Here is a 26,944-nt window from a genome sequence, read left to right on the forward strand (position 1 = left end):
TCTGGGGCTCCACGCAAAATCTCACCTCGTGGGGTATCCTTGATCATGAGGAAGGTTAGAAATCAGCCTACAACTACAAGGGGGGAACTTGTCAATGATCTCAAGGCAGCTGGGACCACTGTCACCACGAAAACCATTGGTAACACATTACGACATAACGGATTGCAATCCTGCAGTGCCCGCAAGGTCCCCCTGCTCCGGAAGGCACATGTGACGGCCCGTCTGAAGTTTGCCAGTGAACACCTGGATGATGCCGAGAGTGATTGGGAGAAGGTGCTGTGGTCAGATGAGACAAAAATTGAGCTCTTTGGCATGAACTCAACTCGCCGTGTTTGGAGGAAGAGAAATGCTGCCTATGACCCAAAGAACACCGTCCCCACTGTCAAGCATGGAGGTGGAAATGTTATGTTTTGGGGGTGTTTCTCTGCTAAGGGCACAGGACTACTTCACCGCATCAATGGGAGAATGGATGGGGCCATGTACCGTACAATTCTGAGTGACAACCTCCTTCCCTCCGCCAGGGCCTTAAAAATGGGTCGTGGCTGGGTCTTCCAGCACGACAATGACCCAAAACATACAGCCAAGGCAACAAAGGAGTGGCTCAGGAAGAAGCACATTAGGGTCATGGAGTGGCCTAGCCAGTCACCAGACCTTAATCCCATTGAAAACTTATGGAGGGAGCTGAAGCTGCGAGTTGCCAAGCGACAGCCCAGAACTCTTAATGATTTAGAGATTATCTGCAAAGAGGAGTGGACCAAAATTCCTCCTGACATGTGTGCAAACCTCATCATCAACTACAGAAGACGTCTGACCGCTGTGCTTGCCAACAAGGGTTTTGCCACCAAGTATTAGGTCTTGTTTGCCAGAGGGATTAAATACTTATTTCCCTCTGCAGAATGCAAATAAATTCATATACTTTCCACAATGTGATTTTCCGGATTTAATTTGTGATGTGCTATCTCTCACTGTTACCAATAACCTACCCTTCAATTATGGGCTGCTCATGTCTTTGTCAGTGGGCAAACTTACAAAATCAGCAAGGGATCAAATACTTATTTCCCCCACTGTACATAAACCTCACCACATTTCTTCCAGTGAAAATAATGAAACTTCTTGAAAAGTCAGGCAGATACCTCCTACTACTAGAGTCTTTCTTTGGTCCCCCTCCCCCCCTTACTGAACAGAGGACATACTGACGAGTGCAACCAAGAGTTTCATAGGAGTTCAGTCAAGTGAAGTATGTGTCGGCACTGTAATAGGTTGAACAGTAGAACACATGCTAGCAAGCTGCATAGCACCTTTCTGACAGATCTATCAAAGGAGTACACACTATCCTGGCACACTGCTGTTTTCTGAGAGGCTGAGAAGAGGGCTATAGACTAGTCAGGTATCGGAGATGTGCTCAGGGAAAGAATTAATAGCCCCTTTTACTAAGCCACGTAGGCGCCTACACCTGCCCAACGCGTGCCAAATTGGAGTTACTGCCCAGTTACCGCGTGGCTCTTGCGGTAATTTCAATTTTGGCACGTGTCCGCTACACGCATCTAAAAGTATTTTTTATTTTCTGGCGTGCATAGGTCATTACTGCCCAAATTCTTTACCGCTAGGTCTATGGCTGGTGGTAAGGTCTCAGACCCAAAATGGACACGCAGCAATTTTGATTCTGCCACACGTCCATTTTCAGGGAAAAAAGGCCTTTTTTACAGGCGCACTGAAAAATGATTCTGCATGACACAAAGTTATTCAGGGTCGTCAAGTCGCAGGAAGAGTGTGAAAGATTACAGGAGGACCTTGAGAGACTTGGAAATTGGGCGTCCAAGTGGCAGATGAAGTTCAATGTTGACAAGTGCAAAGTGATGCATGTGGGTAAGAGGAACCCGAATTACAACTATGTCATGCAAGGTTCCACGTTAGGAGGAGTCACAGACCTAGAAAGGGATCTGGGAGTCATCATTGATAAGACGTTGAAAACTTCTGCTCAGTGTGCTGCGGTGGTTAAGAAAGTGCACAAAATGTTGAGTATTATTAGGAAAGGGATGGAAAACAAACACGAGGATGTTATAATGCTGTTGTATCGCTCCATGGTGTGACCGCACCTCGAATATTGTGTCCAATTCTGGTCGCCGCATCTCAAAAAAAATATAAAAGAATTGGAGAAGGTGCAGAGAAGGGCAACGAAAATGATAAAAGGGATGGAACGACTTCCCTATGAGAAAAGGCTAAGACGGTTAGGGCAATAACCTCGGGCTTCAATGGGTATTGGGCAATTTTAGGGCCTTTGCAGCCGGGTAGGAGCTGGATACGATGGGGAGGGCCTGTAACCTCACCATAGGGTTTCTCGGGTGTAAGCCACATTGAGCCTGCAAATAGGTGGGAAAATGTGGGGTACAAATGTAATAAATAAATAGCTTCCTTCACCTTACTTTTTAACCACGCCGGCTATCGTTTGGTCTTCCGTCTTCCTTTTTTAATACGTGGAATATATTTGGCCTGGGCTTCCAGGATGGTGTTTTTGAACAGCATCCATGCCTGATGTGAATTTTTTACCCTCACAGTCGCTCCTCTAAGTTTTTTTTTTTCACCGTTCTTCTCATTTTATCATAGTCTCCTTTTATTTAAAGTTAAACACTACCGTATTTGATTTCCTATGTGTACTTACTTGAAAGCTAATATCAAATCTGATCATATTATGATCACTGTTATCAAGCGGCCCCAGCACCATTACCTCCTGCACCAGATCATGTGCTCCACTAAGGACCACGTCTAGAATTTTGCCTGCTCTTGTCGGCTCCTGTACCAGCTGCTCCATAAAGCTGTCCTTGATTTCATCAAAGAATTTTACCTCCCCAGCGTGCCCCGATGTTACATTTACCCAGTCAATATTGTGGTAATTGAAATCACCCATTATTATCGTGTTGCCCAGTTTGTTTGCATCCCTAATTTCCTTTAACATTTCTGCATCCATCTGTTCATCCTGGCCAGGCGGACAGTAGTACACTCCTATCACTATCCTTTTCCCCTTTACACATAGAATTTCAATCCACAGTGATTCCAAGGAGTGTTTTGTTTCCTGCAGAATTTTCAATCTATTTGATTCAAGACTCTCGTTAATATACAATGCTACCCCTCCACCAATTCAATCCACCCTATCACCACGATATAATTTGTACCCCGTTTTGACAGTGTCCCACTATTTTTCATTTAGTGCTCCTGGCATTTGCATACAGACATTTCAAACTATGTTTGTTGTTCCTATTTACATCAATCTTAGTACTTGACAGTATTAATTTGCAATCTTTTGTCTGATTTTTATTTAAGGACACCTGATCTACTATGGTCTCTTTTGCAACCTCACTATCAGGATACCCTATCGTCCCTGTTTTGGTGATATCTTTCAAAGATACCTTATCCCGAACCATGCGCTTTTGAGTGACTGTCGGCCTTCCCCCTGTTTCTAGTTTAAAAGCTGCTCTATCTCCTTTTTAAATGCCGATGCTAGCAGCCTGGTCCCACCCTGGTTAAGGTGGAGCCCATCCTTTCAGAATAGGCTCCCCCTTCCCCAGAATGTTGCCCAGTTCCTAACAAATCTAAAACCCTCCTTCCTGCACCATCGTCTCATCCACGCATTGAGACTCCGGAGCTCTGCCTGTCTCTTGGGCCCTGTGCATGGAACGGGTAGCATTTCAGAAAATGCTACCCTAGAGGTTCTGGATTTGAGCTTTCTACCTAAGAGCCTAAATTTGGCTTCCAGAACTTCTCTCCCACATTTTCCTATGTCATTGGTACCCACATGTACCAAGACAACCGGCTCCTCCCCAGCACTATCTAAAATCCTAACTAGGTGACGCGTGAGGTCCGCCACCTTCACACCAGGCAGGCAAGTCACCAGGCAATCCTCATGTCCACCAGCCACCCAGCTATCTATATGCTTAATGATCGAATCACCAACTACAACAGCTGTCCTAACTTTTCCCTCCTGGGCAGCACGTGGAGACATATCCTCGGTGCGAGAGGATAGTACATCCCCTGGTGGGCAGGTCCTGGCTACAGGAGTACTTCCTACTTCACCAGGGTGATGCTCTCCTTCTAGGAGACCTCCCTCCTCCAGGGTAGCACAAGGGCTACCAGACTGGAGGTGGGACTTCTCTAGAACCTCCCTGTAGTTCTCCTCTATGTACCTCTCTGTCTCCCTCAGCTCCACAAGTCTGCTACTCCAGCCTCAAGAGAACGGATACGTTCTCTGAGAGCTAGGAGCTCTTTGCATTGGGCACACACATATGACATCTCACCAACTGGGAGATAATCATACATGTGACACTCAATGCAAAAGACTGAATAGTACTCCTCTCGCTGCTGGACTGCTGACTCCATCTTAGTGTTTTTGAGTTTTTCAATAATTTAAAACTTGCTACAGTATTAAGGATATTAGCCTAATATAAAAGTGTCTTTTAGTTTATATAGTATATTGTATGATTTATTTAGTGTTTCCTTCTTAGATGGTAATGAAATGTATTTAAAACTCTGTAAGAGCACTTCTTGCTTGTTACCCTAATTACAATAACTGACTATAAATGAAGAGTTGTCCTAGGGGTGGTCAGGAAGACTAAACTAGATCCTGCAGTGCCTGCTAGATTCTATCTGGTAATGCTGTGGTACAAAGTTTTTAAAACTAAGTGGAAAAGACTATGGAGATTAGTTGATAAAATTGATTTTTATATTTTTATTTTGCCTAACACTAACCTATAATTCCTCCTTTAAACCCCAATCTTTAAGTTCCCAAAGCACAAAGCAAAATAGCGTTCAATTACCAGAGAAATTTCCTCTTCTCTCAGAACTTCTCAGAAAGAAAGTTCAGTGGGACCTTTCCTCTTTATATAGTTTTGAATCTAAGGGGCCTTATTTATTTATTTGTAGCATTTGTATCCTACATTTTCCCACAATAAATAAATAAATAAACAGGCACTTTGAAGCTGACTCAGCAACCTATGCAAGTATTCTACTTTCCCACACCTTAATTAACACTTAATTGAGGTCACTGGATGAGCTACCTCTCCAGCAGCCAAGGAACAGAAAATAACTAACTGCCGTTTAGAACAAGAGTTTTTGGCTGTTAGTTTCTACCTCTAGAAAAGGTTTCAGTTTAAAACTATGGGAAAAATGCCTATTTCTAGAGAAAATTTCAGTTTAAAACTATGGGAAAAGTGTTTGTACAGTATGGCAACTAGTTAATGATGCTTGCTTTTCTATCTCTCTCTCTTTTTATTCCCCCCTTAATACTAAACTAGGTCCTGCTTGCTTTTCCCTCTCTCTCTCTCTCTCTCTTTTTATTCCCCCTTAATACTAAACTAGATCCTGCAGTGCCTGCTAGATTCTATCTGTTAATGCTGTGATACAAAGTTTTTAAAACTAAGTGGAAAAGACTATGGAGATTAGATGATAAAATTGATTTTTATTATTTTTATTTTGCCTAACACAAACCTACAATTCCTCCTTTAAACCCCAATCTTTAAGTTCCCAAAGCACAAAGCAAAATAGCATTCACTTACCAGAGAAACGTCCTCTTCTCTTGGAACTTCTCTGAAAGGAGAGGAAAGGGGACATGCTGCCCATGGATAGAAGGGAAGGGAGAGAGGGGAAATGCTGCATGTGGGGAAGAGGTGTAAGACTAGATAGATCTGGAAGGTTAAATTATCATCCCCTTTCACAACCGAAGAGCATAGGGGGTTTTTTAAGCAGAAAGTTGCCCAAATAGTGGCTAGTTTTCCTAATCAGGATTTATTGAATGAGCAACAACTTGAACTGCAGGACGAGTGGAGAGTAACAGTGAATGAGCAAGAGGTTAGTATTTACAATGCTGTCAATCAGTGGATATTTGTGCACCCACTGTACTAAAGGGGATCAAGCACTTTGTTGTACCAGAATTGATGAAAATGAAAAGTTGTTCTTGATAGAAGGGTATTGTCCTACTGAACTATAAATAGCGACTGTTCGCCCAGTGATTAAGAATGTAAAACTAGGAGTGGAAGATCTATCAAATTCTCACCCCATTTCAACCGTGCCAATGTTGGCTAAGATTTTGGAACTTGCAGTTTATAATCAGCTTGATGGTTTTTTACAGGAGCATTCATTATTGGATGATTTTCAGTATGGTTTCCATAAGGCATACAGTATAGAGGCTCCAGAGGCAACTACAGTCAATGAGATGTGGATGGGTATGGCTAGGTATAATCAGCGCATCTTTTCTAGCAAAAAAGGTGCCGGTACTCAAATGCTAGGCCACACTTCAAGGGTGGGGTGATCACTGAGGGATCCACCCCACAATAGCCAGGCCCCCTGCAACCAGTCACATGACTAGGCAAAATTGGTGTATAGAGCCTGAGCTCTTTCATTAAAACTTGAGGTCCTTGTGTCAATTTTAGCAGACAATGAAACAGGTGCCGGTACTCAGTACTCCCAGGTACCCCCACAAAAAAAGCCCTGGGTATAATAATTTAATTTTTTGCCTTTCTGGACATATCTACAGCCTCTGATACTTTACATCATGCAATTCTGCTGTTCTACCAGGGAAGAATGGCCTGGAAATCATTGCCCTGAGTCCTAGTCCTGAGACTGCATGTCTGCACCATTTGCTGAAGACAGAGTAATACTGAAGAGCAGAAGACAGAACCAGACCCCCATAAAGGAAATGAAGTCAGCTCTGAACTTTTTTTTCTCTATCTCCATCTGTTGGCAAGGGAACCTAACCCACTTCTTTGGTCTGCTCTGGCATAACCTATACAGGATGTATTTTTAGACAGCAGAAGGTGAAAAATGAACAAGGCACTGTGCCTACTTAATGAACTAGAGCAAGGAGTGGAAGAATAGCCTAATGGTTGCAGCAGCAGGCTGAGAACCAGGGGAGCCCGTTTCAAATCCCACTGCAGCTCCTTCTGATCTTGGACAAGTTGCTTAACCCTCCATTGCCTCAGATACAAACTCAAGGGTTCTTTTACTAAGGTGCACTAGAAAGTGGCCAGCACTGTGATTAGTGCGTGGGTTTGCCACACGCTCTGGCCACTGTCTAGCACGGCTGAAAAATGGCCGCAGTCTGGTTTTTTTTTTTTAATAGCCATGCCTAATTTCCCCATTAGTGCTTGGCCATTACTGCTGGGAGCTATTACCGCCACCTGAATTCAGGAGGTGGTAAGAGTTCCTGAATTACTCATGTGCTAATTGGGTATTGCACAGTACTTTTGCTTGCTCTACTCAATTAGCACCTGCACACCTACTGTTTGCCCCCAGACACATCTCCCACAGCAAAAATAAAGAGGGAGTAACACACACTACTGGGCCTGGCCAAACTATTGTAGGACGCCTCCTCACCTCCCAATGGTAGTGCCCTTTTACTGTGCTGTAGGCTTGCATTAGGCCTACATCGCCTTAGTGAAAAGGCCCCTTAGATTGCAAAATCTCTAAGGACAGAAAAATACCTACTGTACTGTATCTGAATTTACATTGCTTGCTTTGATAGCTTTGGGGCCTGTACAGGTGATGTATAAGAAATTTATTTAAAAAAGGATTCATTTAATTTAGCATTATATTTTTTTTGAAGTTAAAGTCCAACTTTTGTAAATGTATTTTTTCTCTCCATCTTTAACAGATTGGCTCAATAAGTGGAGCAATTCTTATTGTGGGAATAGCTACAGTTGGAGGAATATTGTACAAAGGCTCCTGGCTTATTTCCACAGAACTATGGATTATTGGAACATTGTTTCCAGCTGCTGGTTTCTCATTTGGTCTTATTCTAGCGCGTGTAGCTGGACTGCCATGGTACAGGTAATTCCTGCACAAAGGTCACTAATGTGTCTACCAAAGGTCCTTATGTTTTAATTATGGGTTCTGTGGCTTACAAAATATTGATGATTATCAGTAGTTTTGCAGGTACTATTGCTTGATAACTTTTCCAGTTAAATCAAATATGTATGTTTGTATCATTTAGGATACAGCAAAGAAAGGGAGCAAAGTACAAACAAAAGTCCAAAGAGCAAAACAAACAAATACCAGGAGCCTTCAAAAAAAGGGGGATGAAACCTTTAATCATGTATTGTAAGGAACAGATCTTTGAATGGACCCGACACGGTCCGTGTTTTGGCGCTAAGCGCCTACATCAGGGGTCGTGAAGTTTGATAGAGTACATACGGCTATATTGTAAAATTCAGTGCGTTTGTTGAAAGCGGTATGCTGCTTCGCCATACTATCCCTTCGCTTAAAATCAAACAGGAGCAAACTCCTCTAGTCATGAGATAGGTAGAGCAAACAGCTCTAACTATTCTCGGTGACTGACATTGAATATCTGGGATTTTTAACCAATAAAAAGTTAACCGGTTATGCCAATATTCAGCACTAACCAGTTAACTTTTGTACTAAGCTGCGCATTTGGTTGTTATTCTCTAAACATATTATAAACTATTATAGAAAAATTGGACAGGAATTAGAGAAAAAAGACTTTTATTACTTACCCACCAGCACAGCATCAGATATCAGTTTCAAGTTGTAACAAACTTACAAAATCTAACATCAGTACCTCTGGTAATTATAAGCAATCAGACTAATTATATAAAGAAGAGAGAAAGGAGGAAAGAAAGTTTATTTCTCATACAAAGGTCACAGAACAGAGAGAAAGAAGAGTAGCTGAGTTGCCCTAGCAATGGGAGGCACCATCAGAGTTTGTGACCAGTCATAAATTCCTTCATGTGACTGATAGTAAAAAAAGATGGGGGATGGGAAATAGTGCAGCATACCTGAAGTAGAACATTATAGCTAAAAAATTATAGACACTTTTTAGCAGTTAAAGATAGGACAGCTATTTATGCTATCCCATTTGACCGCTACACTTATCTGGTTAGGTGTTGAATATCTGTGCCTAACCAGATAAGTCACGCGATATAGCCGGTTATGCACTAGGCACTAACTGGTTATTTTCTGCTGAATATTAGCGATTAGGCGCCGATATGCTATTTAACCGGTCAGCGGCCGTGTCTGGACAGTTAAATAGCTTTAAATATCCACAGTGTAGTAAATTTAAAACAAATCGGAGAAAATTTTTCTTCACCCAACGCATAATTAAACTCTGGAATTCGTTGCCGGAGAACGTGGTGAAGGCGGTTAGCTTGGCAGAGTTTAAAAAGGGGTTAGACGGTTTCCTAAAGGACAAGTCCATAAACTGCTACTAAATGGACTTGGGAAAAATCCACAATTCCAGGAATAACATGTATAGAATGTTTGTACGTTTGGGAAGCTTGCAAGATGCCCTTGGCCTGGATTGGCCGCTGTCGTGGACAGGATGCTGGGCTCGATGGACCCTTGGTCTTTTCCCAGTGTGGCATTACTTATGTACTTATCAGGGGGTGGGTCTTTTGAGGGATGGGAGGAGAGATTAGAATCATGGGAGGATCAGGACCTAGACAGATCTCTTTATGCGTGTCACAGTCGATATTCAGCCAGGACCTGCTTAAGTGTCTTACATATTCAGGTCTTCCAGTCTCTTCTCATATATCTTTTGGCGCAAGCCCCATATCATTCTTGTTGCCTTCCTCTGGACCGCTTCGTCTTCTTACATCTTTAGCAAGATAAGGCCTCCAAAACTGAACACAATACTCCAGGTGGAGCCTCACCAACGACTTGTACAGGGGCATCAACATCTCCTTTCTTCTGCTGGTTACACTTCTCTCTATATACCTAGCATCCTTCTGGCTACAGCCACTGCCTTGTCATATTGTTTTGTCACCTTCAGATCCTCAGATACTATCACTCCAAGATCCCTCTCCCTGTCTATGCATATCAGCCTCTTACCACCTAGCACATATGTCTCCCTTGGATTTCTACTCCCTAAGTTCATCAGTTTGCACTTTGCACTTATTTGCACTGAATTTTAATTGCCAAACATTAGACCTTACTTCTAACTTCTGCAGATCCTTTTCATGTTTTCCACTCCCTCTCGAATGTCCACTCTGTTACAAACCTTGGTATCATCTGCAAAAAGGCAGACGTTACCTTCTAAAACTTTGGCAATATTGCTCACAAATATATTGAACAGAATTGGCCCCAGAACCAGTCCTTGAGGCACTCTACTACTCACCTTTCCTTCCTCCGAGTGAATTCCATTACCACCAACCAGTTCCTAATCCAGTTCACCACTTTGGATCCTAACTTAAGCTTGTCAAGTTTATTCAAGAGCCTCCTATGAAGAACCATGTCAAATGCTTTGCCGAAATCTAAGTAGCGCATGTCCTCGATTGTTTGGCATGACTTACCCTTGGTAAAACCATGTTGTCTTAAATCTTGTAACATAATATGGGTGCCACTATCTTAAATCTGGCCCTGCTTGCATAGATGCCAGCTTCAACCATGTTTTATGACATGGGACCTCCTCAGTCTTCAAAATGCTAATTAGATGGGGATTCCCTAGCTACAGGTTGCCTTCAAATGGCATAGATTATCTTTCTTGATTATCTTTTCAGTTTTATTGTTTTTTCTCTTTTTCTTTGAATTTTTTTAAAGAAAGCCTGGAAACAGTGTCAAAGCGAGGATTGCTTTTTTTTTTGTTTGTTTGTTTGTTTTTGGTGAGGTAAGCGTAAGGCAGTGCTGCTTATGACACCACCTCCATTCCTCCTGCAATACATCATGCTGCTGCCACTAATTGCCTAGGCCCGAGTCCAAAGTGGGAAGGTTTTCAGCCCACCCATGGCTTCATCCCTACCTGGAAATAAACAATATGGGCTCTGTGGGGGATGGAGCTGGATTCTAAACTTCAATGGGAATTTGGAGGACAGACTAGTCAAACCTACTATCATATTGAGACCTGCAATACCACTATCCTCCTTCCACCAGACCTCTAATTGGACAACAATACCAGGGTAGGAATTATATTGCAATAATAGGGTAGATAAAATTGGTGGAAGGGTGGCACTATGAGGGTAAGCCCACCAGGGTATAGGTTTACCTACTGTTATCTACATTGTACATAGATTTGGGCTTGAAATCAAAAAAGAGTGTAATAAATTGAAATCAAATTGAACAGAATTTGAATAATCATACAACAAAACTCATTGTTTATATTTACAGTATAAAATCAGAGTTATAATTTAAAATGTTTGAATGTTTTTATTATTTCCTGTAGATGTCGAACAGTGGCTTTGGAGACTGGAATGCAGAATACACAGCTGGGTACAACAATAGTGCAAATCTCCTTTAGCCCTGCAGAACTCAGTCTCATGTTTACTTTTCCACTCATCTACAGTATTTTCCAGATTGTATTTGCACTCATGTTCCTAGGAGGTAAGCAATAACCTTCAGGCATAATTTGCTTTAAAAAAAACTCCTGAATTGTTTAAAATGATGTTTCCAAACTGCTTGCAGCATATACAAAGTACAGTCAGTGGTGAATAATCAGCCAACTGAGGAGTGGAGGAGTAGCCTAGTGGTTAGTGCAGGGGCCTGAGAACCTGGGGAACTGAGCTCAATTCCCACTGTAGCTCCTTGTGACTCTGGGCAAGTCACTGAACCCTCCATTGCCTCAGATACAAAATAAGTACCTGTATATAATATGTAAACTGCTTTGACTGACAAGGTGGTATATCAAGTCCCTTCCCGTTCCCTATATCAATCACATCTAAATAGATACAAATACTCTGTTTTATCAGAAAGTTAATAAGAATGTGCCATTGTAAATAACACCAAAAGTCTATCAAGCCCAATATTCTGTCCCTGGCACTAGCCAATACAGGTCACAAAGAGTTCACCCATTCCTTGTTGCTCACTATGAGGAATAAGCAGTGCCTTTCCCAAGTCAACATGATAAGTTCCTGTAGGAAAAGCCCACACACCATTATTTATCTTAACCTTATTTATTTATTTTTAATACTCAGCTATGCAGCCTTCACTACATCCTCAGGCAACAAATTCCATGGCTTGTGTTTTAGGTCTAATGTCTATTAATTTAATAGAATATCCACTAATTAAAGTACAACTTGAAAGGTAAAGAACTACGTCCTTTTCCACTTTACTCAATATTTTATAGACCTCTGTCACAGTGCATCTCAGTTGTCTTTATCTAGGCTGAAAAGTCCTAACTTGTCTAGCCTTTCTTAATAGATCAGCCTGATGCAGCTTTGTTGGCGAAATGTGGCCACGTCGGGACTATTTCAATAAAGAATTTTCTGAACTCCTAGTCTGTTTTGATGTTTGGGTATTCTATACTATTACAGACTGAAACCTCTTCATAGATTCAACAACGCATTTTGTGCTTTATTGGGAAGTGCTTCCCAAACTGGAGATCACGTAATCTGAAACATTTTCCATAGCTTAAGGGTAGCTTTTTTAACATCTAATTTCTCCATTTTCAATAAATGAGCATAAGAATAGCCATATTAGGCCAGTATCCTGTGCAAATTCAGGTCACAAGTACCTGACAGAATCCCAAATAGTACCAAGATTCATGCTACTGATCCCAGGGACAAGCAGTGGCTTTCCCCATGTCTATCTCAATAGCAGACTATGGACTTTTCTCCAGGAACTTGTCCAAACCTTTTTTAAACCCAGATACACTAACCACTGATACCACATCCTCTGGCAATGAGTTCAGATCTTAACTATTCATTGACTGAAAAAATATTTCCTCCTGCTCTTTAAAAGTAGTTCAGAAAAAAGCACAGTGGGCTCTCAAGAAAAGGTACAAGTGTGCTTGACCTGACACGAGCCGTGTTTTGGCATAAGACAACGACTGCCTCAGGGGTCAATTCAACAAGATAGCACAACTAATAATTCACAGGGAGTAAACATTCCACTCTCAGAGCGGTGAACCATGGATGTCCTTTCATGTCGGTTTTCACTGCAGCCAGTCCTTTTAGTGAAACTGAGCATGCTCAAGTTCACGAATGCTTGGACGTTTTTCTGCCATAATGGAACAAAACAAAACCATCCAGGATTAAAACTAAAACGTTTTGAGCTAGACCTTTTTCTATAACGAATAAGACACAAAAAGGTGTCCTAAATGACCAGATGATCACTGGAGGGGAATCAGGGATGACTTTCCCTCCCGCCCCCCCCCCCCCAAATGTGATTAAAAACATTACTTACCAGCCTCTATGCCAGCCTCAGATGTAATATGCAGGTCCCTGGAGAAGTCTAGTGGTGGGTGCAGTGCAGTGCACTGCAGACAGGTGGACCCACATCTCACCATTGCTCCCTTATCTTCAAGTGCACTGTAGACAGGTGGACCCAGACCCATACCTTCCTCTACCTGTTACACTTGTGGTGGAAACTGTGAGCTCTCCAAAACTCACCAGAATCCCACTGTACCCACATATAGGTGTCCTTTTCACCCACAAGGGCTACTGTAGTGGTGTACAGTTGAAGGTAGTAAGTTTTGGGTGAGTTTTGGAGGGCTCACAGTTTCCACCATAAGTGTAACAGCTAGAGGGAGGTATGGACCTGGGTGCACCTGTCTACCGTGCTCTTGATGATAAGGGAGCAACAGTGAGATGTGTACCTGACAGCATTTATTTGAAAACCACTGCAGTGCCCCCTAGGGTGCCCCATTGCTCTCCTGGGATGGCTGTGTGGCCAGTCTACTAAGAATGTTGGCTCCTCCTACATCCCAATGGCTTGAATTTGTGCGTTTTTCACATGGACATTTTTTTTTTTTTCAAAAACAAACAAAAAATATAAATGCACAGAGCACAAAAACATCTAGCAAATAGCCATTAAAAAAAAAAAAGATAAATGTTTTTCTGTTTTGAAAATGGCTATATTCCCCACTTGAATTTTGAACATTTTTAGCAAAACTTCCAAAATTGGACTTATCGAAAATGCCCCTCATTGGCTCTGCCCCATGAAGCTATGTCTGTAGAAATGGCTTGTAGCTGTTTTTCAAGTCATGCTGAAAATTCTACAATTAAAGGAAATATATTTAAGCATTACAGAAATGTATTTAACTGAACTATAAAAACAATCCTAGAGGGTAATTTTCAAAAATATTTATTTATTTATTTATTGTATTTGCACCCCACATTATCCCACCTTTTTGCAGGCTCAATGTGGCTTACAGAGTATGGAAATGAGAACGTCATTACATGATCTAAGAAAACAGTTGATCGATCATAAGCTGAGGTGAAAGAGGAATTTAGGTAGAAGGTGTTAGGTAAGGTTGTGAGAGAGGTGTTTTGGTGTACTTGGGTGGTTTAAGGAATGATTTGTTTCATTGAGGGTGACTTTTGTAGGCTCTGTTGAAGAGATGTGTTTTCAAAGCTTTGCGAAAGCTGGTTAGATTGGTCATGGTTTTTAGGGCCTTGGGTAGTGCGTTCCAAAACTGTGTACTTTTGTACTCAAAGGTGGTAGCATATGCCTGTTTGTACTTCATTCCTTTACAGCTGGGAAAGTTCAGGTTGAGGAATTTGCGGGACGATCTTTTGGCATTCCTGGGCGTTATGTCCACTAAGTTTAGCATATAGAGTGGGGCATCTGCGTGAATGATTTTGTGTACAGTTGTGCAGATCTTGAACTCAATTCGTTCCTTGAGCGGGAGCCATTGTATTTTTACTCTGAGGGGTTTCGCACTTTCGTATTTAGGTGTTCCAAAAATGAGTCTGGCTGCGGTGTTCTGGGCTGTTTGGAGTTTTTTGATGGTCTGTTCTTTGCAGCCTGCGTATAGAGCGTTACAGTAGTCCAAGTGGCTTAATACCAATGACTGGACTAGGGTGCGGAAAATGTTTCTTGGGAAAAAAGGTTTTATTCTTTTGAGTTTCCACATCGTGTTCTTCGCGTGGGTGTCGAGAGTGAGGTTTCGATCGATAGTGACTCCAAGGATTTTCAGATTTTCTGAGATAGGGAGTGTGCAGTAGGGTGTGGTTATTGTGGGGTATTTGTTTGTGTTGTATTGGGAGGTGAGAACTAGACACTGAGTTTTTTCTGCGTTGAGTTTTAGCTTGAATGAGTCCGCCCAAGAGTGCATGGTCTGGAAACTCTGGTTGATCTCGTTTGTTATTTCGTTTAAGTCACTTTTGAACGGGATATGGATCGTAACGTCATCGGCATATATGTAAGGGTTAAGGTTTTGATTGGCTAGGAGTTTGGCTAATGGTATCATCATTAGGTTGAAGATAGTTGGAGAGAGGGGGGATCCTTGAGGAACTCCGCATTCTGGTCGCCAAGGTGGCGATCTGTCCGTGTTCGTTGTTACTTGGTAGGATCTGGTGGTGAGGAATCCTTCAAACCATTTGAGAACTGGGCCTCCGATTCCGAAGTACTCTAGTAGGTGTAATAGTATTTCATGATCCACCATGTCGAAGGCACTGGACATGTCGAATTGCAGTATAAGTATGTTCTTGCCGGTTGCAATCGTTTTTTTGAATGTGTTCATTGCCGACACTAGTACAGTTTCAGTACTATGATTTGATCGAAATCCTGATTGAGACTCGTGTAGAATTAAGTGTTTGGTCAGGTATTCTGTGAGTTGTTTCGTCACTATGCCTTCCATCAATTTTGTTGTGAGTGGGATAGAAGCGACTGGTCGGTAGTTGGTTAAGTCCATAGTGCTTTTCTTGGCATCTTTAGGCAGTGGAGTGAGTAGGATGTTTCCATTTTCCGTGGGGAAGAGTCCATTTATGAGTCTATAATTTACTTGGTTCGTGAGGTCTTGTTTGAATTGTTTGGGTGCAGATCTTATTAGGCTGGTAGGGCAAATGTCAAGTTTGCATTGAGATTTGGCATATTTACTGAGCCAGTGTGTGAGTTCATTTATTGAGATCATGTCAAAATTGGTCCATGATCGATCGGCTGGGTATTCCCCAGGATTTGGGTCTAAGCATTCAAGGAAGCTTGTATACTCAATGGTATTGCTTGCTATCATACGTCGAAGCTTTGTAATTTTTTCATTGAAATAATTCGCTAAGTTGGTGGCCGATGGGGTGTCTGTGCTATTCGAGGTGACCCGATTTTCAGAGGCAACACAGTGCTGTTCAAATGCTTTGAATATGCAGCTATAATAATATGCTAAAGTGGCCCACACTTAACTGTTCTTTTGTTTTGGGTCAGCTCAGTGGTAGAGCTATGCAATGCCATGTTGAAGGGTTCAGTCCTCAAATCAGGTCTTTCTGGTAGGTTTCACTGGAGTCTAGGCTGTTGTGGAGACATTGTTCACAGCCCTTGGTACTGACCAGAGTTAAGAGTCCATTGATGCAGGGTTCTGAGAGGAGCCTGGTGCCCGGCTGCTGGCTTCAGGACCACTGCTGCAATGGCCAGATTAGGAACTACTAATTGAGTTTCTGTCAGGTACTTGTTACCTGGATTGGCCAATGTTAGAAGCAGGATACTGGGCTACCTGGACCACTGGTCTGACCCAGTATGGCTATTCTTATGTTCTTACGCTTTACCCGTGGAAATGACTGTTTATGATACTGTCTGCCATCACTGCACAAGTGCTTCATGGTGGGGATTTGCGATTTAGGAATACATTAATGTTTTCACACCAAATGAGCACAAACGTATGCACATAATTTTTCTTAGTTTCTTATGGTACTTTTGCTTTGAAAATGAGTCTAAGTATAAATCTTTGCTTTGAAAATCTGGTAGAGTCCACATAGTGAAAAGTATATAGATACAGATATGGCCATTCTACAGAATTGTCAGCGGACAATATGGCAACCTGCTCCATTTTCATTGAAGTAATCATGATTTGTCTTAAATGTTCAAAGACAAACATGCATTGCGATTACAGGACAGCCAGCACTGGTTTTTATCACTTAAATAAGACAGCTGTTTTCTAGAAAGGTATTATCTATGTCAAGCACTTTGAATATACTTAAAACTTAGGATTTCTTTTTCTATTTGTAGGTTATCAGGCATATAAAAGATTATGTGGAAAACTGCAGAAGTCGGTCAGTGAAGAAGACATAATAGTCTCAAAACCACAGTCACCACAAGGTGAAGTAAATGGAGGACTTCAGCTTGATGAGAAACAAAATGGTATAGCCATGAACTACAACGCAATGTCCTAAAAGCTGCGCATAAACAATTTTACTTTTGCAAAGCATAGCTTTCGATGATTTAGTTCCTTAAAAAGCTGACTACCTTCTGACTCAGCTTCCCAAACTTTTATCCATTATGACTGCATTTCAACACTTTAAAAAAAAAATCATTTGACAGCAGATGATGATGATGAAAACAAAACTGCAGACTCCCACTCCTTTTCATCGACTCCCTCCCCCACCCCTCCCTACTTAGCCAAAGCATGAAGGCATCTATAGCAGTCAGCACAGGATCTTGTGTGTCAGTTTGCGAGTACTCTACATGGTTTTCCAGTCTAACAGGGAAAAGGGGCAGTGCCTGTGAACATCCACTGACTGACAGGCCCTTTGCTGACTAACACTGCTATGGATACGTCACAGTAGAGGTCCAGTGAACAGTCCTGGGCCTGTGACCCCGTTTGGTCTTGACTCACAGTCAGGGAACCACTGTACAACAGTCATATATTCCTAAAAGAAATCAAATCATACAGATCCATGAGCACGGTTATCTTTCTTTATAGAAAAAAAACACAAAACAAAAAATAAGAATGTATTGCCTGAAATATTATTTCTTCATTGTCTGGCAAAATGAATGAGTGCTCTCTCTATATATTTATATATGTAACTGGCATTCCTATATATGCCAATGTTTTAATTGTGAACCACCCTGTTATAGTTACAGGAAGGGTAGTATATAAAATTTCATAAACCATACACCTTTAACCATTTTAAACACAGTTTTTAGCAAAGACTTTAAGCCTTTTTTGAACATTACGTTAAATGGCCTATACCAATCTGAGTTAAATGTACACTGAAACACATTTTTATGTGCTTTAGTAAATAAAGTCCCTTTATAGCTTTTGTTCTTCTTATAGTGCAAATCTTGAGCCACCAAATAAAATTCATGCAATACTATTGGTCCTCATATTCTACTGTAATACTTTTTGTCTAAATAGTATGGCTAATTAACAATATAAATGATTTCTCTTAGGGGTCCTTTTATGAAGCTGCAGCAAAAGGGGGCCTGCGCTGGCGTGTGTTTTTGATGCGCACTGAGGCCCCCTTATACCGCAGTGGGTAAAAGGCAGATTGTTTTTTTTTTAAAGAAATTGCCACATGCCCACTTCAGGTGGTAGCACTACCCCAGCAGTAAATTAAAACAGAACTCTTTCACTGGCTGATCCCTCACTCTGCGTCATCAAAGGCCTGCTGAAACAGAAAAGTTTTCACGTTTACCTTAAAGGATTTTAAAGAGACGTGACTTCAGAGATGAATGGAGAAAGTGAGTTCCAGACAGCTAGGGAAAGAAAGAAAAAAAAGCAGTATTTCTAGTGGATTCATAGGGGCCCTTTTACTAAGGCATGCCCAAAGTAGTCTGCTGTAGTGGAAGTGAATTTTAAAGATTGTTTTTCAACTCTGCCTTGACTGACCAGTGCACTTGGGATCTGTATTGACTGGCCACCTGGACTGAGAAACATGTGACCACATTCCCACAGTATGGCTTGTTTACCAAAACAGAGAAATTCTCAAGTATTCTGTAATTTTCCTTAACTTTGAACATGAGTTCTAAGCCTAATAAAAAAGGGAGTTTCTATTAGTGAAATTGGGAGCTTGTCTGTAATGTACGAACTGCGCAGAGAACCGTATTTCCTTGTCAAACTCCTGGCTTTCACCATGAACAGGGCCCCCCCCCCATCTGATCATAAGAGGCTGGATGATGTAATGATCAGTGATGGCCGTTGGTATGTATATTATAGTGTATTATTGCTTCTTTTCCTGGTCTAGAAACTCCTAGCATTGCTTGGCTGTAGAGATTAGGGACCAGTGATGTAATGATTGTTTATAGGTATTGTTTCTTTTCAGTTATATAGCTAATCATTGTATATAGCTTAATCATTGTATATATATAAATCATTGTGTATCTTAGATTTTAGAACCTCTAATAAAAGTCTAATTTACCTAATACAAATCCAAAAGAATCCATTGTAATTACTGAGTAGGCTGTGTCAGTGAAGAAGGCTGTAAAACCTGAGGCAAAACACCTGCACTGGTGTAGGCGTGAGTTTTGGATGCACGCCGGTCCATTTCCTGAGTGCTCCTAGAAATTTATTTAATGTGCCAGAAAATGGATGTGTGGCAAAATGAAAACCAGCACGCGCCCATTTTTGGCCTGAGACCTTAATGCCACCCATTAACTTAGTGGTAAGGTCTCATGCACTAACTGGGTGGTAAGCGTCCAGCATACAGCAACTGCCAATTACATAGTAACATAGTAGATGACGGCAGAAAAAGACCTGCACGGTCCATCCAGTCTGCCCAACAAGATAACTCATATTTGCTGCTTTTTGTGTATACCCTACTTTGATTTGTACCTGTGAGTCATTCCGTGTCAAGTGGACCAGGGGTCCCCACCTCACCATCCCAGACCCTGATGAAATTTGGTACATAGCCTCTCTATGACAAAAAAACCAAGCTGTGCAAAATTTCAGTCCAAAAGACCAAAAAATTACCGCCGGGTAAGTGCCCCCGAAGTAGAAAATAGAAAATACTTTCTACTGCGTGTTTTAGATGCGCACCAAAAATGGAATTACCATGGGTTATCGCTGCTTTTTTTCTTAATTGCATATCTGTGAGGACTTGTCCTATATATTTTTCTCTATATATTAAATACAGAAAAGGAGAAGAAGTTACTCACCTGTTGTAAGTGCTCTCCAAGGATAGCAAGACACATATTTCCACATACGAGTGATGTCATCTGACAGAGCCCAGCATAGATGCACTCACCAGCTTCTAATTCTAGAAGCTTTTGGGAGCCAGACCACCATCTACAACTCCTGCCCACACCTAGCACATCACTTCATTTAAAGCCTTAATTATACTAATTAGGATAACAAGAAGATTGAAGGGTGGCCAATGTAAAGGGTTCGAGGGATGATCTGGGAAATTACAGACTAGTAAGCCTGACTTCAGTGTCAGGGAAAACAGTGGAAACTATTATAAAGAATAAAATTACGGAACACATAGACAAACATGTTTCAATGATACACAGCATGGGTTCAGCCAAGGGAAGTCTTGTCTCACTAATTTGCTTCATTTCTTTGAAGGCATAAATAAACATTTATTTATTGGTTACATTCGTATCCCACATTTTCCCACCTATTTGCAGGTTCAGTGTGGCTTACATAATACCGGGGATGCGTTCGCAGACTCCGTTGTGGGCAAATACAAAGTGATACTGCATATTTTCAAAGCACTTAGCCTCCCAAAGTTCCATAGAAACCTATGGAACTTAGCCTCCCAAAGTGCTTTGAAAATAAGCCTGATTGTGGCAAAATAAAGTTCATGTGGAGCAGTCAGTGGAAGAGTTGTGTTGTGTTCATTATGTACTTTAGTTTTGTTGTGCAGGCATTTAAGGTGGATCGGTAGGGTATGCCTTTTTTAACAGGTTAGTTTTTAGTGATTTCTGGAAGTTTAGGTGGATAATGGAGAGCCAGTTGATGTACTGTATCAAGATTTTCGGAAAGCTTTTGACAATGTTCCTCATGAAAGACTCCTGAGAAAATTAAAGAGTCATGGGATAGGAGGCAAGGTTCTGGTGTGGATTAGGAATTGGTTCTTGGACAGAAAACAGAGGGTAGGGTTAAATGGCCATTTTTCTCAATGGAGGAGGGTGAATAGTGGAGTGCCGCAGGAATCTGTAGTGGGACTGGTGCTGTTTAATATATTTATAAATAATCTGGAAAATGGAATGACAAGTGAGGTGATTAAATTTGCAGATGAAACAAAAATATTGACTGCTGTCAAAACGCATGCAGATTGTGAAAAATTGCAGGAAGACCTTAGGAAACTGGAAAACTGAGCATCCATATGGCAGATGAAATTTAATGTGGACAAATGCAAAGTGATGCATATTGGGAAGAATAATCTGGAGGGGCGTAACCAGACACCCAATTTTGGGTGGGCAGAAGAACTCTGCCTTGTCCCACAAGTGATTTGGTCTTTCCCTCTCTCATCTGCATACCACATAGTCTCTCAAAGATCCCCCCTCCCCCCCTGCATACCTTTTAAATAGCAGATTTTCACCAGTAGCGAGCAGCAACTAATACACACTGCTCATGTTGGCCCCACAACATGTATCAGTCACTGCTTGCTGCAGGCGAAGATCTGCTATTTACAAGGTATGCAGGAGGGAAAGTTGTTGGGAGTTTTCGGCTGGTGGGAATAATCCCTACCAGCCACATCATAGGTGTGCTGCTACTGGGTGGGCCTGGGCCCACATGGGCCCACCCTTGGCTACGCCACTGAGAATCATAGTTTCCTGATGCTAAGGTCCACCTAAGGAATTAACAATCAAGAAAAGATCTAGGTGGTGTTGTAGACAACATGCTGAAATCTTCTGCCCAGTGTATGGCAGCAGCCATAAAAGCAAACAGGATGCTAGAAATTATTAGGAAAGGAATGCAAAGTAAAACCAAAAATCTTATAATGCCTCTGTATCACTCCATGGTGCGACCTCACCTTGAATATTGTGTTCAATTCTGCTCACCTATCTAAAAAAAGATATAGCAGAATTAGAAAAGGTTCAAAGAAGAGCAACCAAAATGATAATGGGATGGAACTCCTCCCATATGAGGAAAGGCTAAAGAGATCAGGGCTCTTCTGCTTGGAAAATAGACGGCTGAGGGGGGACATGATTGAGGTCTATAAAATCCTCAGTGAAGTAAAACTAGAGAAGTGAATCGATTTTTCACTCTTTGACAAATGACAAAGCCCAGGGGACATTCAATGAAATTACATGGAAATACTTTTAAAACAAATAGGAGGAAATATTTTTTCACTCAAAGAATAGTTAAGCACTGAACTTGCTGCCAGAGGACGCAGCTAGCGTATCTGGGTTTTAAAACGTTTTAGAGAAGTTCCTGCAGGAAAAGTCCACAGTCTGTTATTGAAATGGACATGGGGGAAGCCACTGCTTGCCCCGGGATTGGTAGCATGGAATGTTGCTACTAATTGCGTTCCTGCCAGGTAATTGTGACCTGGATTGGCCATTATTGGAAGCAGGGTACTGGGCTAGATGGACCACTGGTCTGACCCAGTATGGCTATTCTTATGCTATGTTCATGCATGCTCACATCTTCCTGTGTATACATGTGGTGTGGGACTAAGCCAGTCTAGTACAATAGCTGATAGAATGCACCTCCTATGGGAGGAGGGCAGGTATGTGGAAATGTGTCCTGCTGCCCTCAGACAACACCTGCTACTGGTGAGTAACTTCACTTTCTCTGAGAACAAGCAAGACACTAAATTTCCATGTATGGAAATCCATAGCTACCAAGTTGACTGAAAGAAAAGTGTAAAAACAGATATAAGGCCTGCAAAAAGCAAAGGCCAACAGGAGCAAACAGAACATAGCAATGCAACTGTATTTTTTTGTTTTGTTTTGGGTACAGCCCGGAACAGAAACAAATGAACCTAGCTGGATTCTAGACCACAAATAAATTCTGAAAGACTGACTGACCAAACCAGCAGTAGTGGAATGTGAACTTGTGGACAGAAAACCATGTTGCAGCCTTGCAGATCTTCTCAATTGATGCTAATCTCAGGTGGGCTACCAACACAATTATAAACTGTGACATGACCCTCCAGAGTCAGCACAGCCTGGGTATAAGTAAAGGAGGTTCAATCTGCTAGTCAATTGGATAAAGTGCATTTCCCAATGGCTACATCTATCATGTTTGGGTCAAAAGAAACAAAAAGCTGGGTGGATTGTCTATGGGCTTTAGTTCATTCCAGACGAGTGGCTAATACTCTCTTGTAGTCCAAGGTATGCAGTTTGATTTTGTGGATGGGCATGGTGTGGGAAGAATGTTCTCAAAACAATTGACCATTAGATGGAAGCCCAACACTACCTTAAAATGGAACTTAGGATGCATGTGGGGAGCTACTCTGTTGTGATGAAATTTTGTATGAGGTTGATCAGCTACTAGGGACTGATGCCTGCTGATCCTGTGGGCAGAAGCCACTACCATCACAAATAGGACCACCCAGGTCAGGTACTTTGGATGGCAAGTATCAAGTAGCTCAAAAGGAGCTTTCATCAGCTGGGGGGGGAGGAACAACATTGAGGTCGCAGAAAAAAAAAAGAGAGCTATACAGACCACATGAAGAAACCAAAAGGTCCTTACTCCAGTCATCTTACAGAAGAAAAGGATCCCAGAAACCCACAGGCCAATTCAATGTTTTTTGTATCTGTAAATGAGGTTCAAGTTTCATTCATTGATCCTAAAAAAAAAAAACCTCTGTAATTATTTTTTTGTTTTGTTTTTTTATTTGATCAAACTACTCATTCAAATATCAATTATCTTCTTATCTTTGTGTTTTGGTTCCTATTGGAGTTTGAGAAGTGCTGGCTTATTTGAAGTCTTGGCATGCAGGCAACTGTATTTATTATATGAATATTGGGCATAGATAAATTACCAATTTATCTATGCCCAATATTCATATAATAAATACAGTTGCCTGCATGCCAAAACTTCAAATAAGCCAGCACTTACCAAACTCCAGTAGGAACCGTTTCACCGCTGATAGTGGTTTCCTCATGGATTTATGCGGGCTTAACCCCATGCACCATTCTATAATAAAAGATGGCATATTTTAACCCTATCGGGCATATTTTCAAAGCACTTTGGGAGGCTAAGTTCCATAGGTTTCTATGGAACTTTGGGAGGCTAAGTGCTTTGAAAATGAGCTTGATTATCTACCACCAATTAAAATCACATAATTAGAACAAATGTTGGTCTTACTTCACTCACTGCTGGCACAAAATTCAACTCGCACAGACCACAGAATTTTTTCAAACTGGCACTGTCCATAGCTGTAATGCCACGCATGCGTTTTAAACTTCCTGTTAAGAATGACACCTACTTTATGTTGTCACTCCACACTACAGGGAAAACCCCTCTAAACCAATATAAACTAACTTGGGACATTATAATCTAACTTAAAAAATGATAATCTTTATTTATAGACAACTAGCCGTTAAGCCCGTTAAAACGGGCAAGCTTTTTGTTATTAGAAATGTAATGAAAGAGCAACAGGAAGAAATGAAAGTTGAGGGACCAGTTGTTTGTTGTTGTAAATTTAATAATTCTCACCACCATCCATCCATGTCCAGCAACCCTGCTCTCTCCCCTGCCCTCCCCCCATGTCCAGCAGCCCTCCTCTCTCCCCTGGCCTCCCCCCCTCCCCCCTCCACCAACCCTCCTCTCTCCCCTGCCCTCCCCCCATGTCCATCAACCCTTCTCTCTCCCCTGCCCTCCCCCCATGTCCAGCAACCCTCCTGTTTCCCTTGGCCTCCCCCAGTCCACCAACCCTGCTCTCCCCCCTGCCCTCTCTCCATGTCAAGCTACCCTCCTCGCCGCCGCTCCCTCCCCCTCCATGCCAGGCCCCCTGCACTGACATGACAGCGCCTCTCACCTCTGTGCAAAAGCGCTGTCATGTCAGCAGGAGCGGCAGTGGCAATGTCAGGGAGGGGGTGGAGGTTGGTGCTTCAGCGACCTCTGGGAGGGTGGGGGAGGGGGTAGCGGCGGTGACCTCGTGTGGGTGGAGGGGTGGGAGTGGCGGCATAGTTAGGGGGCCTGGCACGGAGGGGGGCGGGAGCGGCAGCGATGTCGGCAAGGGGGGGGGGTGGACGCTGGTGCGCCACCAGTGGAAGGGGTGGTACAGAGACGCCGGCCATGGATCACTGTGACCTGCTGTGCATGCGCGGAACGTTGATGACAGCTGGTCTCGACTGCGCATTTGCGGGTGAGTCGGTCACAGCTCATTTATATAGTAGGATGTCAAATCACTTATGACCTTTTCATCTTAGTTTGAAACAACATCGTTGGTTAAAGGAACTCCTCAAAGGAGTTTAAGATAAGTGCTGACTTATTTGGAGTCTTGTTATCAGGCAGCAGTATTTATTACGTGGATATTGTGCATATATAAATTATCAAATACAAAGATAAGAAGATATTGATATTCAAACGAGTAGTTTGATCAAATAAAAAACAAAAAATAATACAGAGGTTTTTGTAGGATCAATGAATGAGACTTGAACCTGATTTATAGACACATAAAAAAACATTACATTGGTCTGTGGGTTTCTGAGATCCTTTTCCTCTGCAAGTTGGCTGGAGTAAGAACTTTTTGGTTTCTGCAATGACATTGAGGTCCCATGATATTGTGGGAGTTTGATCGGAGGCTGCAGCAAAAGCAAACAACTAAAGGCTGTATGGAGATAGGCTTACCCTCTTCATGTTGATGGTAAGCTTCAGTTACACTCAGGTGATCTCCTAAAGAATTAGTTTTGAGACCAGACTCAAAGGTGTGAAAGGTACTCAAGCAATTTTTGCGTAGGACAGGAGAAAGGATCTAGGACCTTACCCTTACACCAAATGGCAAAGCTCTTCCACTTACAATTGTATGACCTCTTATTGGAATATTTTCTGGAAGCAAACAAAACATAGGATACACTTCATGCAGCTTGAGAATATCACTGTCTAACTTCTCAACATCTAGGCGAAGAGGGTTAGGGACTGGAGGCTGGAATGCATAAGAGACCCCTTGTTCTGTGTGATAAGGGTCGGAAAACACTCTAGTCTCCACGGGCCTGTAAACGATAACTCCAGAAAAAGAGGGTAGCGTATTTCCCTCACCCAGTATGGTGCAATGAGGATCACGGTTCCCCAGAGCTGCTTGAGTTTCAGCCAAGTCTACCCTATGAGAGGTAAGAGAGTCTATGTGCACAGAATACCCTCCCCACCCCCAATGCAGAAGGAAGGCATCTGAGGCTAGTATGCTGTGTGATTCCAGTCTGGAGTAATAACAAGGAGCTATGCTGTTGAGATGAGTTAAATACTATACGTAGGGGTGAGATACCTGGATCCGTCAGATAAATGTCAAAAAAAATAACTAAGGTACTCAAACAATGGTTCTTAAAGTAAGTATTTTTAGAGAGGAAAAGGCCTCGAGAAACCCCATGACTATTAAAAAGTCTATAGGGGGTTGGACTTCCTCATCATCAGCCAAAAACCTCTAGATTTAAATTGGCTAAACAAGAACTCAACACTTAGCTCAATGAATAGCCGGTCTCTGTGTCTATGCTCTCTCTGCATTCCTCTGATGACTCAGACCATGATCAACGACGGCCCATGTTTCGAATCCGCATCTGCTTCAGGATCACTGGATAAGTTCCCACATGATCCTAACGGCGGTTAGCACAGAGTCTCTATGCTAACCGCCGTTAGGATTGTGTGGGAACTTATCCAGTGATCCTGAAGCAGATGCGGATTCGAAACATGGGCCGTCGTTGATCATGGTCTGAGTCATCAGAGGAATGCAGAGAGAGCATAGACACAGAGACCGGCTATTCATTGAGCTAAGTGTTGAGTTCTTGTTTAGCCAATTTAAATCTAGAGGTTTTTGGCTGATGATGAGGAAGTCCAACCCCCTATAGACTTTTTAATAGTCATGGGATTTCTCGAGGCCTTTTCCTCTCTAAAAGTACTTACTTTAAGAACCATTGTTTGAGTACCTTAGTTATTTTTTTGACATTTATCTGTTGAGATGAGTGACAGAAAGATCCACCAAGGGAGTGCCTCACTCTTGAAAGATCTTGCAGAATATGCCTCTATTGAGAGACCAGTTGTCTACTGCATGACTCTGCTCATTTTGTCTACCAGGCTGTCACTCCTCCCCACCAAGAAAGTGGGTCTGAGCAGCATGCCCAAGCTGGTCTCTTAATGCCACATCCCGCCAGCCTCCTGCCTCAAGAGGTATGAGCCCATTGTTGACATAATACATGGTAACCTGTTTGTCTGTCCAAATGAGGATAATGTAACATCATGAGAAATTCAGCA

At 42.1% G+C, this 26,944-nt stretch overlaps 2 protein-coding genes across 5 annotated transcripts in view; one reads left to right on the forward strand and one right to left on the reverse strand.

Moving 5' to 3' along the window:
• The window catches only part of SLC10A2 (solute carrier family 10 member 2), a 63,992-nt gene extending 45,442 nt beyond the window's left edge, over positions 1-18,550 (forward strand). For all 4 annotated transcript variants that reach the window (XM_030201327.1, XM_030201329.1, XM_030201330.1 and 1 more), the window contains 3 exons: positions 7,640-7,815; positions 11,159-11,316; positions 16,870-18,550. In XM_030201327.1, the coding sequence (XP_030057187.1) occupies positions 7,640-7,815; positions 11,159-11,316; positions 16,870-17,033 (498 nt within the window). In that variant the 3' untranslated portion in view covers positions 17,034-18,550. The remainder of the gene's footprint in view (positions 1-7,639; positions 7,816-11,158; positions 11,317-16,869) is intronic.
• NEPRO (nucleolus and neural progenitor protein) overlaps positions 1-26,944 on the reverse strand; it is a 108,879-nt gene that overhangs the window by 12,207 nt on the left and 69,728 nt on the right. The gene's annotated exons all lie outside the window — the stretch shown is intronic.

Source organism: Microcaecilia unicolor, chromosome 4, assembly GCF_901765095.1.
Source record: "Microcaecilia unicolor chromosome 4, aMicUni1.1, whole genome shotgun sequence".
NCBI classification, from domain to species: Eukaryota; Metazoa; Chordata; class Amphibia; order Gymnophiona; family Siphonopidae; genus Microcaecilia; species Microcaecilia unicolor.